Below are 17,653 nucleotides of genomic sequence, written 5' to 3' on the forward strand. Positions count from 1 at the left end.
TAAAATCAAAATAGCCTTTAGAGAAAGGAGAAGTGGATGGTAATGCCTGGAAGGGGATATAGGGAGCTTTGGGAGATGATGGCAATTTTTCTGTTCATTCTGTTACTTGACTTATATTCTGGTAATACATGTAAAAGTTTAGCAAGCAATAAACCTATGAATTACACATATTTTTTTCTTATATATAGATAGTGAAAAAAAACTTTCTATTAAAAAAATCAAATAGTTATTTAGAACAATACTTTTAAATTCCCAAGTGATAGTGAGATATTTTTCTATTTAATTTTGCTTTTACTTTTTATTTTTATTGCTTTGGGATCAGTGTCATAGTCTGTATTATTTTTTTTAATTGAAGTATAATTGACATACAACATTTTGTTCCTTTCAGGTGTACAACATGATTTCATATTTGTATACATTGCAAAATGATCACCACAATAAATCTAGCTACTCTCTAGTCAGTATCTAGTTACTATGTCATGAATTGTTTTTCTTGTGATGCAAACTTTTAAGATTTACTTTCCTAGGCTCTTTCAAATTTGCAGTAAAAAATTACTCATCATGGTTACCATGCTGTACATTACATCCCCATGGCTCATTTATTTTATAATGGAAATTAGTACCTCTTTATTCCTTCACCCATTTCACCTACAGTATTTGTTTTTCTCTGGCTGACTTATTTCACTTAGCATAATACCCTCAGTTCCACCTGATGTTTTATCTCTTTGTTGAAGTTCTTGCTGTGTTCATCCATTCTTCTGAGTTCGTTGAACATTTTTATGACCATTATTTTGGATTCTTTACCAGTTAAATTTCTTATATCCCTTTCATTAAGGTTTTTTTTTTCTGGGGTTTATCTTGATCATTCATTTGCAACATATTCCTCTAATTTTGCTTGGCTCTCAGTGCTTGTTTGCATCAGGCATAGCCATCTCTACCAATCTTGAAGGAGTGACAATATGTAGATGAGCTTGATTTACCTGTTGCCTTAACCTTGATTGTCTCTTCAACTTTTTTGATTGTCTAAGCAGCCTAATTTATTCTTCATAGATTCCAGCTGTTGAGAGTGCCAAGTCCTGCAAGTATCCCAGAGGGAAGGATTATTAGCCAGCCTCTAGTTTAAGGCTGACTGGAAGCTAGACTCACAGGCAGTAGCCCTTAATATATGCAAATACATACAGTTCTGTGGGACTCCAATCATAAACCAAGCAGGCATCCAGACCAGGGGATCTGGATGTGTTCCACGGGCAACGGTTATAAAAAATCAGGGTGCCAAATGAGTGTATAAGTTCCTTTCTGGGAGCTACCAGGAGACTATAGTGAGGCCAAGGGAGAGCATAATCATGGTACCCCCTGGGCTACATTCCGAGACATTTCAGTAGCTTCTAGATGTGTGGTGATCCTGAAGCGTGCTCTCAGGCATAAGATCCAGGATAAGCAAATAAGTTCTTTTCACAGGAAGACAGGGGGTGTTTTAGTTGGCTGGCTGTGTAGTGCCTTGGGGTGGTAGCCTGAAAAAAATTGTCTCTTCCACTGATTCAGACCTGTGGGACCCAGAATGCAGTTCTCCCTAGTGGCCAAAGCCAGATACTGCTTGTACCTACTGGCTTCTGCAGGGGTGCTGCAAGGTAGAGGGCACTCATCCTCCTGGCTCTGGTGGTCCACAGGGGTTGTGCAGGGGTGAGGGGCTTGGCTGCTGCTCTAGTGGAGTGTGCTCACCTGTGCTGACAGGATATATGGAGAGTGCAAAAATGGCACCCATGAGTGCTGGCACTAGCAAGGTAAAGGCGGAATGCAAAAAAGGTGCCTGTCAGTACCTCTGTCTCTGGAGAGCATCCAAACAGGTCCCTAACCCTTTGACAGATGGTTTAAGTTTAGCAAATGAATCTCCTAGGTGCTTTACAAACTGCTGCTTTTCTGCTGGGTCCCAGACCTAGTAAGTCTGCCTGTGAACCCACTAAGAGTCTCCCCTACAACCTTAAGACCAGCTGATTTTTTTTATTAAGTATCATTGATACACATGCTTATGAAGGTTTCACATAAGCAACATTGGGTTACAACATTCACCCATATAATCAAGTCTTCCCACACACCCCATTGCAGGCACTATCTATCAGTGCAGTAAGATGCTGTAGAGTCATTACTTGTCTTCTCCATGCTATAAGGCCTTCCCCGTGCCCACCCCCCCACGTTATGTATGCTAATCATAATGCCTCTTAATCCCCTTTCTCCCTCCCTCCCTCCCCACACTTGCCAACTCCTCTTTGGTAACTGCTAGTCCCTTCTTGGAGTCTGTTAGTCTGCTGCTGTTTCTTCTTCCCTCAGTTTTGCTTCATTGTTATACTCCACAAATGAGGGAAATCATCTGATACTTGTCTTTCTCCACCTGGCTTATTTCACTGAGCATAATGTCCTCCAGCTCCATCCATGTTGTTGGAAATCATATAATTTGTTTTCTTCTAATGGCTGAATAATATTCCATTGTATATATGTACCACATCTTCTTTATCTATTCATCCACTGATGGACACTTAGGTTGCTTACATATCTTGGCTATTGTAAATAGTGCTGCAATAAACATAGGAAGGCATATGTCTTTCTGTGTCTGGGATCTTGTTTTCTTTGGGTAAATTTCTAGTAATGTAATTCCTGGGTCAAACAGTATTTCTGTTTCTGGTTTAATGAGGTACCTTCACATTGTTTTCCACAATGGTTGAACTAATTTACATACCCACCAACAGTGTAGGAGGGTTCCCCTTTGTGGGTAAAATTGTAATATTTCCAGAATATCTTGCCTGGCTTCAATACATCTGCATATCAGTAGGCATTCAGAGGTGGAAAGAAGTATGGCTTTAGTGCATTTGCATCATGCCTCAGGAGCAGAGAGAAGATAATCTCTGTATCAATGGGTAATTACCTGGGCAACACAGGGCTTCTCTGTACCTGAGAGGTGAGGGAGAGGGCCAGTTTTGCTTCTGCTGAAGCAGAAGAGAGAGAAGACCCAGGACTGTAGTTTGTAAGCATTAAATGGATTTTAAACTTTATTTCTTCCTTTGACTGATTTCAATTTTCAGAGGTATTCTTCTCCAAGATTTCCTCTCCCCAGACTTATACCCTTCTCTGCATCCTTGAAAACGTTTGTTGTTTCTTGTCTTTTTGTTGTTGGTCATCCTAACCGGTGTGAGGTTATATCTCATTGTGGTTTTAATTTGCATTTCCCTGATAATTACTGATGTGGAACATCTTTTCATGTGGTTGTTGGCCATCTCAATTTCTTCTTTGGAGAAGTGTCTGTTCAGATGCTCTGACCATTTTTTAATTGGGTTGTTTACTTTTTGGTTGTTGAGGCATATGAGTTCTTTATATATATTGGATGTTAACCCCTTGTCAGATACAATGTTTACAGATATATTCTCCTATACCATAGGAAGCCATTTTGTTCTACTGATGGTGTTCTTTGCTGTACAGAAGCTTTTTACTTTGATGTAGTCCCATTTGTGCATTTTTGCTTTTGGTTCCCATGCCTGAGATGTGTTCAGGAAAAAGTTGCTCATGTTTACATTCAAGAGATTTTTGCCTATGTTTTCTTCTAAGAGTTTTATGGTTTCATGAATTCCATTCAGGTCTTTGATCCATTTTGAGTTTACATTTTTGTGTGGAGCTAGACAATAATACAGTTTCATTCTATTACATGTAGTGTCCAGTTTTGCTAATACCAGTTGTGGAAGGGGCTGTCTTTTCCCCATTGTATATCCATGGCTCCTTTATTGTATATTAATTGACCATATATGCTTGGGTTTATATCTGGGCTCTCTAGACTGTTCAATTGGTCTATGGGTCTGTTCTTGTACTGATACCAAATTATCTTGATTGCTGTGGCTTTGTAGTAGAGCTTGAAGTTGAGGAGCATAATTCCCCCAGCTTTATTTTTCCTTCTCAGGATTGCTTTGGCTATTCGGGGTCTTTTGTAGTTCAATAGGAATTTTAGAACTATTTGTTCTAGTTCCTTGAAGAATGCTGTTGATATTTTGATAGGGATTGCATTGAATCTGTAGATTGCTTTAGGCAGGATGGCCGTTTTGACAATATTATCTTCCTATTCATGAGCATGGGATATACTTCCATTTATTGGTGTCTTCTTTAATTTCTCTCATGAGTGTCTAGTAGTTTTCAGGGTAAAGGTCTTTCACCTCCTTGGTTAGGCTTATTCCTAGGTATTTTATTCTTTTAGATGCAACTATAAATGGAACTGTTTTCCTGATTTCTCTGCTAGTTCTTCATGGGTATATAGGAATGCCACATATTTCTGTGTATTAATTTTGTATTGTGCAACTTTGCTGAATATGGTTATTATTAGCTGTAGTAGTTTGGGGATGGATTCTTCAGGGTTTTTACATACACTATCAGGTCATCTGCAAACAGTGACAGTTTAACATGTACCTTACCAATCTGGATGCCTTTTATTTCTTTGTTTTGTCTGATTGCCATGGTTAGGACCTCCAGTACTATGTTGAATAAAAGTGGGGAGACTAGGCATCCTTGTCTTGTTCCTGATCTTAGAGGAAAAGCTTTCACCTTTATTGTTAAGTATGATGTTGACTGTGGGTTTGTTGTATATGGCCTTTATTATGTTGAGTTACTTGCCCTCTATACCCATTTTGTTGAGAGTTATTATCATGAATGGATGTTGAATTTTGTCAAATGCTTTTTCAGTATGTATGGGGATGATCATGTGATTTTTGTCCTTTTGTTGATGTGGTGTACGATGTTGATGGATTTTTTAATATTGTATCATTCTTGCATCCCTGAAATAAATCCCCCTTAATCATTATGGACTATCATTTTGATGTATTTTTGAATTTGGTATGCTAATATTTTGTTGAGTATTTTTGCACCTATGTTCATCAGGGTTATTGGTCTGTAATTTTCTTTTCTTGTGCTGTCTTTGCTTGGTTCTGGTATTAGAGTGATGCATGGACTCATGGAATGAGTTTGGAAATATTCCCTCCTCTTTTACTTTTTGGAAAACTTTGAGGAGGATGGGTATTATGTCTTCACTAAATGTTTGATAAAGTTCAAGGGTGAAGCCATTTGGACCAGGACTTTTCTTCTTAGGTAGTTTTTTGATTACCAATTCAATTTCATTGCTGGTAACTGGTATGTTCAGATTTTCTGTTTCTTCCTGAGTTAGTCTTAGTAAATTGTATTTTTCTAGGAAGTTGACCATTTCTTCTAGATTATTCATTTTGTTAGCATATTATTTTTCAAAATATTCTCTTAATAATTCTTTATATTTCTGTGGCATCTGTAGATTTTTCTTATTTCATTTCTGATTCTGTTTACATGTGTAGACTCTTTTTTTCTTGATAAGTCTAGCTAGGGGTTTATCTGTTGTTTTTTGTGTCAAAGAACCAGCTCCTGGTTTTACTGATTCCTTCTATTGTTTTATTCTTTTTTATTTTATTTATTTCTGCTCTGATCTTTATTATGTCCCTCCTTCTACTGATGGGCCTCATTTGTTCTTCTTTTTCTACTTTTGTTAATTGTGAGTTTAGACTGTTCATATGTGATTGTTCTTCTTTCTTGACTAGGCCTGTATTGCAATATACTTCTCTCTTAGCATGGCCTTTGCTGCATCCCACAGGTTTTGGGGTGTTGAACTACTGTTTTCGTTTCTCTTCATATATTGCTTGATCTGTGTTTTTATTTGGTCATTGATCCACTGATTATTTAGGAGGATGTTGTTAAGCCTCCATGTGGTAGTGGGGTTTTTTGTTTTCTTTGCAGTTTATTTCTAGTTTTATACTTCTCTGGTCTTAGAAACTGTTTGGCACAACTTCAATTCTTCTGAATTTACTGAGGCTACTTTTGTGAACTAGTATGTAATGTTCCATGTGCTCTTGAGAAGAATGTGCGTCCTCCTGCTTTGGGGTAGAGTGTTTTGTGGATGTATGTTAGGTCCATCTGTTGTAATGTGTTCTTCAATGCCTCTGTCTCATTAGTTTCTGTCTGGCTGATCTGTCCTTTGGAGTGAGTGGTGTGTTGAAGTCTCCTAAAATGAATGCATTGCATTTCATTTTATTTCCCCCTTTAATTCTGTTAGTAGTTGTTTTACGTAGTTAGGTGATCCTATGTTGGGTGCATAGATATTTATAATGGTTATATCTTCTTGTTGGACTGACCCCTACCTATATCATTATGTAATGTCCTTCTCTGTCTCTTGTTACTCCATTTTGAAGTCTGTTTTGTTTGATACAAGTACAACTCCTGATTTTTTCTCCCTATTAGTTGCATGAAATATGTTTTTCTATCCCTTCACTTTTAGTCTGTGTGCGTCTTTGAGTTTGAAGTGAGTCTGTTGTAGGCAGCATATTCATGGGTCTTGTTTTTATATCCATTCTATAACTACATGTCTTTTGATTGGTGCATTCAGCCAATTTACATTTAGGGTGATTATTGATAGATATGTACTATTGCCATTGCAGGCTTTGGATTTGTGGTTACCAAAGGTTCAAAGGCAGCTTCTTTACTATCTCAAGTCTAACTTAACTTGCTTAGTATGCTATTCAAAACACAGTCTAAAGGTTATTTTTTTCTTCCTCCTCCACTATTTATATATGAAGTGTCATATTCTGTAATCTTTGGGTATCCCTTGACTGACTTTGTGGGTTGTTGATTTGATTTTGCATTTGCTTAGTAATTAATTGGTCTACTTTCTTTACTGTGGTTTTATTTTCTCTGGTGATAGCTATTTAGTCTTAGGATCACTTTCATCTATAGCAGTTCCTTTAAAATACACTGTAGAGATTGCTTGCGGGAGATCAATTCCCTCAACTTTTGCTTATCTGGAAATTGTTTAATCCCTCCTTCAAATTTAAATGATAATCTTGCAGGTAGAGTATTCCTGGTTTGAGGTCCTTCTGTTTCACTGCATTAAATATGCCATGCCACTTCCTTCTGGCCTGTAAGGTTTCTGCTGAGAAGTCTGATGACAGCCTGGTGGGTGTTCCTTTGTATCTTATCTTTTTGCTCTCTCTGGCTGCTTTTAATACTCTCTCCTTGTCCTTGATGTTTGCCATTTTAGTTATTATATGTCTTGATGTTGTCTTCCTTGGGTCCCTTGTGTTGGGACATATGTATACTTCCATGTCCTGACAGACTATTTCCTTCCCCAGACTGGGGAAGTTTTCAGGAAGAAGAGACATTCTATCCCTTTTCCTCTCTTTTCTTTCTGGTACCTCATAAATGCGAATATTGTTCTATTTGGATTTGTCACACAGTTCTGTTATTTTTTTTTCATTCCTAGAGATCCTTTTTTTCTCTCTGTGCCTCAGCCTCTTTGTTTTCCATTTCTCTAAATTCTATTTTATTTGCTATCTCTTCTGTCTCATATAATCTGCTTTGAATCCCTCTATTGTATGTTTCATTTCAGATACTGTATTTTTCAAAGTTTCTATTTCTTGTTGTCCTCCTTGAGATCCTGAATATTTTTTTGTAGCTCCATGAGCATGTTTATGATTTTTATTTAGAAATCTTTATTAAGAAGACTGGTAATTTCATTTTCACTGAGCCCTCTTTCTGGTGTTTGCTGGATTCTTGTTAGTACATTTTTTTTTTGCATTTCATATTTCTAATGACTGCTATGTAATATTAACTTTGGGTAGGCAGCACCTTCTAGTGCCCAGAAGCTGTGGTCTCTGGAGCTGCCCAGCACCTGGGGTGATGGTGATGTTGCAGCAGCCTGCTGGGAGGAAAGAGCTCTTTCCTCCTTTCTGGCTCCAGTGCCTTCCTGCACTGCCACAGCCAGTGGGACGAGCATGCACAGAAGAGCCTCTGCGTTATGTCCCTGTAGTTGCCATAGGTGGGGCCACCCTCCAGCTTGCCTAGCACAATGGTGGGGGCAGGTGTGTGGACCAGTTCCTCCTGGAGGAAGGAGAGGCAGGCTGTTTATCACAGTGGGGAGCCTCAGAGCTGCCAGGATGGAGCATCTGTAGCTCCTGAAAGTTCCTAATGTGCTGGCCTGAGTGTGCTGGGATGATTTTGTCTATCTGTCCTTTCTCCTGAGCAGCAAGCTCTGTGTAATCCTTGCCCCTTTAGCACCCCTTTCACTGTTGGGAAGTATTTCAAAGTGCCCACCTTACTGTTGTCACAGAGAAGCCAGTTGTGGGTACTGATTCTCTACAAGCGGCTGGTATCTCAGTCTCTCCAAGTACTCCGCCTTTCTTTGCCTTCCAACCCCACTAATCTCCAGAGCATCATGTAATGTGGGTTTGTGAGCCTGGGGCAGATCTCCAGGGCTGGGTGTTTAGCAGTCCTTGGCTTCTACTCCCTCCCCACTCCATTTCTCTTTCTCCCACCTGTAAGCTGGGATTGGGGATGGCTTGGGCCCCACTGGATGGCAGATTTGCTACTTTCCCCTTTTCTCTGAGGTCTTCTCTTTTCCCCAGTCTGTTCTGTAGTCTTTGGGTTACTCTTTCAGCATTATTTGTATTTGCTTTATTTTCATGTTTTATGTGGTTTTGGGAGGAGGTTTCACTTTACACGCTGCCATCTTTGTCTCCCTCCACCCCACTGATATTCAGAGCCAGAAATTTTGGGGGCTTGTCTCTTTGGTGCAGGTCTCAAGGATTGAGATGTCTGATTTGGTTCTGAAACTCCTCACTTTTCAGCGAGAATGTCAGTTTTCTACTCATTGTGGGTTGCTGCATTGGGGGTTGATTTTTGGTGAGACCACATCTTTGCTTCTCCTGTTATCTCAAATGATACTTTTGTCCTTTGTTGTGGATGAGCTGTTTAGCTGGTTTACAGGTCTCTTTCAGAGAGAATTATTTCATATGTAGCTGTAGGCTTGTGTGCATTGGAGGAGGTGAGTTCATGATTTTCCTATGGCATCATCTTTAACTACTTCCTCTGTATTCTTTCTATACTCTGAAAATTTCTTTCATTTTCTTAGAGGCCTATGTGAGTTTGTTTTCTATGTAGGTGCACATCTAATCTATAAGTATTAAATCAATTGATTATATTGTTTTGATGGTAGTTTTGCATATTTGCTTTTTGATTACTAGATCTGTCAGGGACAGAAAGATTTGTCTCCCAAAATTATGGGGTTCCCAATTTGCTTCAGTTCTTCCTGCAGTTTGTTAGTCACCACAGATTGTAAAATATATAATTATTTTATGTGCCATTGAACAAGGAAAGGAGTTCACCAATTAACCATGACATTGCAGAACACACTTAAAATTCAGAGATAACAAAAAGTGAAAAAATGTATTTCAGAATCCACCAAATGGAGGTACACATGAACTACGTTATTCAGTGCATAAAGTTTATGTTTGTTCCACCTATATTGTGAAATGAATTTTTTATAAAGAGTTACCTTTTCCCCTTTTTATTTACTCTCTTGATCTTCAATTTGTCTGATCTTTAACATTGCAATCCCTACTTTCCTTCTATCTGCATTTCCCAAATATACTTCATAATGTTTTCTTTAAGGAGACTGAATAGAGCCAAGTATGTATTTTTAAATGGCTGGAATATAAATACAGATCTATGCTTTCTTTAGACTTTAGATGATGAAGGGTTACTGTGCTTTAGGCCCCAGCAGCCTGGGCTTCCTTGGAATATAAATGTAGACCTGTGCATTCTGTAGCCTTTAGATGGTGAGGGATTATGGTACTTCAGGCCCCAGCAGCTTGGGCTACAGGTGTACTTCCTTGAGCTGGTTTACGCTGGCTGCCGCCGCTGTAGTCTAAGTGCTGCTGTATTTTAGTTACAGAGGTGAAGCCACTTAGATTTAGTGACATAATTCTTAGTTTGGCTGTTTCCATCATCTCAATTTAATTCTTTTTAGCTTCCTAAACTGTTTTATTTTGCTTTTCCATCTCCTAGGTTCTGTCTTTCATTTGATTTTTTTTCTTGCCAGTTATTTGAAAGTTAGAAATCTTGCTGCTTAGTTTCTATTAATGGTTACTTTTGAATGAAATTTTGAAAAATATTTCATGCTTCTCTAATTTTCTAAATTATAAAAAAATTACCTGTAAACTTTCTGTTATGTCAAATGAGAGCTGGTACTTAAAAATCAATTCTGCATTTTAATACTTTCAGTGATCATCATCAATCCTTTGGTAAGCGTATTTATGTTGGTCCATTTCTTGCTTGTTTGAGGGGTTTGAAGCTCTCATCCAAATTATATCTAAATGCATCATGTCTTCCACAACATCCCATAAAGCATTTCCTTGCTCCCTTATTCCAGTTTCTTCTAAACCTTTTCATTTCATTATTTACTTAATATCTACCGCCTTAACTGCAAGTACCATCAGTTCCCTGTGTAGCCCTCTCTAGTGGTAGCTATTTGTTTCATATTGTGCACTTTAAGGCAAAAAGAGAGTATTGGTATTTCCTTACAACCCACTGTGACATCTAAATCCCTAGTAGTAAATTACCTTACTCTTTTCCATTCCACTCTTATATCTACCATCATCCAGAGTGACTACAAAGTTTACATATATGGTTTACTTAAGAACACAGTCATTCAGGCTCACAATCTTATCCCCAATAAGTTCCATTCTAATTCCACTACCTATTCCCATGGTTATGACTTGGATCATGACATCACCCACAATGGTTTCACCTCCAAAATCACTAATTCAAACATCTTATTATCTAAAAACTTCCTCTCCATACAACTTGTTTGTTCAACCACTTTATGACCCTTACTCAGTTTAATTGGGGATCTCCCGTCCATTGATCCTTCTCCCAAATGGTTAACCCTCTACTTTCTCTACTTCTTTTTAGATTCCATTGTTCACTATCTCAGCAACACTCCTGACAGTATCCCAAACTTCCTTGCCTTTTTGTCTTTTCATTGCACCCATTTGGCAAAACCCAGTGCTGGTTAAATCTATCTGTTTTTCCAAGGCCTGTGACTGACTGGCTGACTTCCACCACTGAAAGGGCAGATTGTTACAACATAAATTCATGAATTTTACTTCAAAAAGGACCCTCAATATTTCCTCTTATTCTACCATGTTTTTCTACTCTTCTACTTTCCTCAAGATCTATTTTCAAACCTCCTCCTCTCTATTCAAACTTAAGACCAACCTCCCTTTTCTCTCCACCATCCTCAACAGCTAATCAGTACCTACTTTGCAAATAAAACAGCTTCAGATGAGTGTTCTTCATCTTCCCCATGCCAAACACATAAAGCAACCTATATTTGCATCCCATCCTGTTAAAACAGAGGAGCCATCCTCCATCCTCTTTAAGAATCCATTTTGTTCCATCTTCAAATGTATTGTTTTTTGTCTTCTATTGCAACTCTCTTCTCATTTATTTTTACACATGATCAAATCTCTCTGAATAAACCAAAAATCAATGCCACTCAATTCTATATCCTTTTTCAGCTGTCTCTTAGTGGTAGCTTTCATCAGAAAGGATACTTGTTACATAGGAATATAAAAATTTATTAGGCATTATCACATGTGCTTAAGAGGGTTTCTAAAAATAAAATCACATGATTTGGTACTCACGGAAATATTTCATGTGTTATATTCACAGAAAAAAAGATGTACTGAATGTAGGAGAACATGTCTTGGCTAGTAAGATACACAGAAATATAACAGATAGGTTCTACATTCTGCTCTAGAAGTCTTATAGAGCTAAAAATGGCTTTCACAAGCATTAACTCCTACTCTTTAGTGCCATGGGATTCTCACCTTATGTTACTAACATAATATGCAAAACCACAAATAATAAAGTAAACCCTCAGGGGCAGAACAACAGTGACATTGTGAATTTCACCCTGGAAGACAGATTATGGAAGAGCTTGGGAGGTGTGTGGAGGAGGGGACAAAATGTGAGATGATATGAAGAATGAATATGGTGGTAAAAGAAAAGCCGTCTAAAAGAATGGTGACCAAAATAAATAAACGTAAGTGCTAATGAATCTACACAGACTTGTCTACCTACTTGGTTAATGAGATTAAACAAGATATCCTGAACTGGCAGACTCTAGAAATCATGCTCTTATGTGAACCAGTATACACTGCTATCTGCTATCAGATTGTTCTCTCTGCTCTTTGCTGCCATCATAGACAATCAAGCCCATCCAGACGGGAAGGAGTAACTAGAATAAAGGGGTAAGAGCTTTTAGTCTCCTTTTCAGCTAAACTTTTTGAAGAAGTTGTTTATTCCTATTTTGTCTCCATTTCTATTACTCTCATTCCTTCACTCACGGGTCTTGCTTTCAGTCCCACTGCTCAATGAAAATAGCTCTTGCTTAATCTCTTTACAACTTATTCCCTTATTTTTATTCACATGACTCATTCCTTTATTCTTAAAACCTTCTTTTTCTTTGATTTACATAATATATTTTACTCTCCTGACTTAATTCCTAACTCTGAGGTTGCTTCTTTCCTTTTCCTTTGTCTCATCCTCCTCAATATAGTTTCTTCTTGATTCCAGCACTGCAGCCACATCAGCCATTATCATTAGCATCAAACATGCTGCTTTTCCTCCTGATGCAGGGACTTTGCATGTAATTCTTCCTTATTCTGAAACATGCTTCCTTTTCACTCTGCCTAACTCCTACTCTACATTAAGATACCTGCTTAATCAACATTTTCTCATGAAAGTTTTCTCTGATTAAGGCAAATTCCTCCCTAAGTAGGTCAAACCCCTTTACTATATGGTCTCAGAGCACTACTCCTTCAGAGCTATTATCAGAGTTGCAGTTTGATAAAAAAATCACACAAGACATTAATGTCTATTTCCCATACACCAGCCTAAGTTTCATGAGTGTAGGGACTATGTTTTTATTCACTATGGTATCTACAAGTGCCAACTACTGTATCTAGCAGGCATCAATAAATAGTTGTTGAGAAATGAACAAATGACTAAACTGTTGTATTCTGAACAAGTTTTTTTAAATCAAAAGAGTCTTAACCAAAATGATCTCTGTTTATTCAAACAAACAAGTATTTACTGAGTTCCTAGGCACCCAAAGGAATGAGAATAGAGTGGTAAGAAAAACAGGTGTATTCCCTACCCTTACAAGGCATACTGTCTAAGGAAAGAGTCATTAAAATAATCATACAAATAAATTTACTATGATTTTACTCATGTGCTATAAAATAAAATTCAGAATGATATGAACTATGACAAGGGTATCTTAACTTACACCATTGAGAGGCAAAAATGTGCTCTACCTCTACCACCTGAGGGCTATGCTTATCTCCTTTTATGCTAGATGGCTTTTTATGGTTTCTTTTTACATTTTCCCTGTTTGCTCATCTTTGAATAAGGATATTATAGCCTAGTATTAGCTCCAAAATTGTAGAAAGGCAGCTCCTTAAATTTCCCATTTATCAATGGATGCTATTACAGTTTAAATAGGAAGACTGACAGACATCTATTTATAACACCATTTCATTTGCCACTGACAGTCACTATTACTCTGTTTTAGTTTAGGAAATTCTAGTGTTTAGGTGAAGAAACAGAGGTACTGTTAGGGTGGGATCATGGGACCCCAAAATGGGTCACTTTGGTGACCCTGAAAATCAGCATTCCAAAGAGGGCCTGCTTCTTAGTTATTTGGTTGGTACAGAACTTGCACTTCTGAATTTGGGGGCATATTGGGTATGTAGGGGGCAGTGGGGAAGTGGACATGGGGAGAGGGTAAGGAACAAAGGAGAGTCTGCCTTCCTTTTTTCATTACATACATGTGGCCAAGAAAGTCGATGGCCTTATGGTTAGTAAAAATAAACTTCCAATTAAGGAAACTATTAACTGTTATTCCTAGTATTAAGTGATCATGTCTTTTCTTTTTCTTTTTTTGTACATGAAGCATTTTAGTGACAAACTGGGCAAGGCCATAACTACTGCTAATGAGATATTATTTTAAACTAGAACTCATTACTTTATTTAGAACATAAAATGAGATGTAGTCAGCATTCAGACTGACTACTATGTTAAGGAGAAAGTAAGAGGACAAGTACATTAGATTACAAGTTAGTTTGATATTAAATATTTTTTATGACACTCACTATTCTGAAATTCCTTGTACTTCTTTTGTCCAGTTAGATTGTTCTTTGTCTCCAAGACAGACCACTTTACATGGTGGGGCAGTTCTTCCCAAATAAAGTTTCTGTGTTCCTGGAGGTTCTTCCAGGTAAAACCTTAAAAATTAAAATAAAATAAAATAAATCATATCACCCCAAATATTGTGGTTTAATATAGAATTCTAACAGTATGATTCTTAAAAGTGAAAAGGTTTCTAAATGGTGTAATAACAAAAATAGAAAAGAAAAGAAAAAAGAAAGCTTCCTTTTAAAAAGCTGTAATATACGTTCAGAACAAGAACTTGCGAAAAGTTTCAAAAAAATTCAGAAACTAATTACTATTCTTTCTCTTTTAAGGATCAAAATTAAATACATAAAAATTAAAATTTTTAAAGATAAAATATAAAATTTTAAATATAAAAATTTTTAAATACTCTCAAATTCAATAAAGTGTTTTTGCTAAAAAAGTTTAATTTCAATTAAGCCACTATACCTAACTTCTTGCTTATAGAAAATATGTGGGATGGAGGACCAACTTAGACACTAAGAGGAAAGAGCCAGATAAAACCAGACTTCTATAAAATAACTGGCCTGGACTCTTCAAGTCCAGTTGAGCCAGGTCCTAGGACATAAAAATTAATACAAAGAAAGTCATGAAACCATAAAACTCTTAGAAAAATACATAGGCAAAAATCTCTTAGACATAAACATGAGCGACTTCTTCATGAACATATCTCCCCGGGCAAGGGAAACAAAAACAAAAATGAACAAGTGGGACCATATTAAGCTGAAAAGCTTCTGTACAGCAAAGGACACCATCAATAGAACAAAAAGGCATCCTACAGTATGGGAGAATATATTCATAAATGACAGATCCGATAAAGGGCTGACATCCAAAATATATAAAGAGCTCACACACCTCAACAAACAAAAAGCAAATAATACAATTAAAAAATGGTCAGAGGAGCTGAACAGACACTTCTCCAAAGAAGAAATTCAGATGGCCAACAGACACATGAAAAGATGCTCCACATCGCTAATCATCAGAGAAATGCAAATTAAAACCACAATGAGATATCACCTCACCCCAGTAAGGATCGCCACCATCCAAAAGACAAAGAACAACAAATGTTGGTGAGGTTGTGGAGAAAGGGGAACCCTCCTACACTGCTGGTGGGTATGTAAACTAGTTCAACCATTGTGGAAAGCAGTATGGAAATTCCTCAAAATGCTCAAAATAGAAATACCATTTTACCCAGAAATTCCACTTTTAGGAATTTACCCTAAGATTGCAGCAGCCCAATTTGAAAAAGACAGATACACCCCTATATTTATTGCAGCACTATTTACAGTAGCGAAGAAATGGAAGCAACTTAAGTGTCCATCAGTAGATGAATGGATAAAGAAGATGTGGTACATATACACAATGGAATATTATTCAGCCATAAGAAGAAGACAAATCCTACCATTTGCAACAACATGGATGGAGCTAGAGGGTATTATGCTCAGTGAAATAAACCAGGCAGAGAGAGACAAGTATCAAATGATTTCACTCATATGTGGAGTATAAGAACAAAGCAAAAACTGAAGAAACAAAACAGCAGCACAATCACAGGATGGGTGGAAAGGGAGAGATAAGGGCAGGGAAAAAGAAAGAGGGCATTACGATTAGCATGTGTAATAGGGGGGCACGGGGAGGGCTGTACAACACAGAGAAGATGAGTAGGGATTCTGCAGCATCTTACTATGCTGATGGAGAATGACTGTAATTGGGTTTGTGGGGGGACCTGGTGAAGGGAAAGCCTAGTAAACATAATGTTCTTCATGTAATTGTTGATTAATGATACCAAAATTAAAAAAGAAATTAACACAAAGAAATTAATAGTATTTCTATGTACTTACTGAGGAAGTATATGAAATTTAAAACGTATCATCTATAGTTGCTCCAAAATAAATACTGAGGTATAAATCTAAAAAAACATGTACAGGGTCTACATGCTGAAAAAGCAAAACATTGATGAAAGAAATAAAAGACTGTGTGATATGGAAAGATAAATGAAGACCCATTTGGATCCATTTGGATCAATATAGTAAAGATGTCATCTCTTAAATGTCTTCAAATTAATTTATAAGTTTAATAAAATTCTTTTCAAAATATCTCCAAGATTTTGTAGATATAGAACGATTTATTCTACAATTTATATGGAAAGGCAAAGGACCAAAAATAGATAAAAAATTTTTGAAAAAGAAAAAGTATAAGGAATCACTCTACCTAAGGTTAAGACTTATTAGATAGTTACAGTAACAAGGTGTAGTGTGGCATTGGTGTAAAAACAGACATATAGATAAATGGAACAGAATGGAAACCTAGAATTAGACCCCCACAAATTTGTTCAACTCACTGCTGACAAAGGTATAAAAGCAACCTAACAGAGAAGGCGTAGTGTTTTCAACAAACAGTGCTGGAGCAATTGAACATTCACAGGCAAACATATGAACCTTGACCTGAACATCATACCTTATACAAGAATTAATTCATAAGGAATCATAGATTTAAATGTAAATGGAGGAGGTAAAACTAAAACTTTGTGAAGAAGATATAGAAGAAAATGTTCAGGACCAAGGGCTAGGGGAAGAGTTCTGAGACCAAAAGCATGATCCATAAAATAAAAAACTAATAAATTGGACTTCATCAAAAGACAGAGGAACTGAATTCTGATGATTTAAAAAGAATCCTCAAGATTTCATACAGAAAAGCTGATACCACAAAGGAAAAAAACTGATACTGGCATTGACTTCTCATTGACAAAATTATGTGACAGAAAACAAAAGAGCTATGTGTGCAGAGAGCTGTGGAAAAGGAATTGGGGCTTTAAAATACCAAACCTATGTGTGAGGAAAACAGAAAAGATCTTTTGGACATGTAACAACTCAGAAAACAACATTCCCTCATTTTCTCTGGGAGAAAAAAAAAGATGACGACAAAGAATAACCTGTCTAAGAGGCAATGATGAAGTTGTTGTGAACTTGAATAAAATGTTAAGAAATTATTATGGAAGATAGGTTTTTTTAAAAATTAATTATTTAAATGAAACCTGGGAGGGGCAGTTATGTACGTTATTCATCCTTATCAGAAAGAGAAATATATTTGCTAAATAATATAATGATAACTGGTATAAAAGACTTAGGATATAGAACTTCCAGGCTATTAAAAGGAAAAGAAGGCAAAAGGGAAAAAAATAATACATGCATCTAAAATATCTCAAGGAATGTACAATAAACTGTCAATAGTGGTTGAACTTTGAGTGGCATGATTAAAGGACTTTCATTCTCACTACAGAGTATAAATTTTTCTACAATAATTATATCAGTCAAAATGTATCAGTAAAGGCTATCAAGTAGCAAGGCAAAAAGAAATTTTAAAAATTATCAATAAAATTTTACTTACTTAGTTTCTCCGTCTGATATACCAACAACTCTAGCTTCTTCAAGATGAGGCCAATTAACAAAAACAGATTTTCCAAGCACTGATGAAGCTACATTTTCTATACTCTTAAAATAAAAGTAGAAAAGTTCATGTTTCAGGTTCAAGAGAA

At 36.8% G+C, this 17,653-nt stretch overlaps 1 protein-coding gene across 1 annotated transcript in view; it reads right to left on the reverse strand.

The window, feature by feature from the left end:
• The window catches only part of XRN1 (5'-3' exoribonuclease 1), a 182,242-nt gene that overhangs the window by 103,690 nt on the left and 60,899 nt on the right, over window positions 1-17,653 (reverse strand). Inside the window, 2 exon segments of the mRNA XM_073232329.1 lie at window positions 14,043-14,174; window positions 17,506-17,609. Of these exon segments, the coding sequence (XP_073088430.1) occupies window positions 14,043-14,174; window positions 17,506-17,609 (236 nt within the window).

The sequence above is a fragment of the Manis javanica genome, chromosome 3 (assembly GCF_040802235.1).
Source record: "Manis javanica isolate MJ-LG chromosome 3, MJ_LKY, whole genome shotgun sequence".
Classification (NCBI taxonomy): Eukaryota; Metazoa; Chordata; class Mammalia; order Pholidota; family Manidae; genus Manis; species Manis javanica.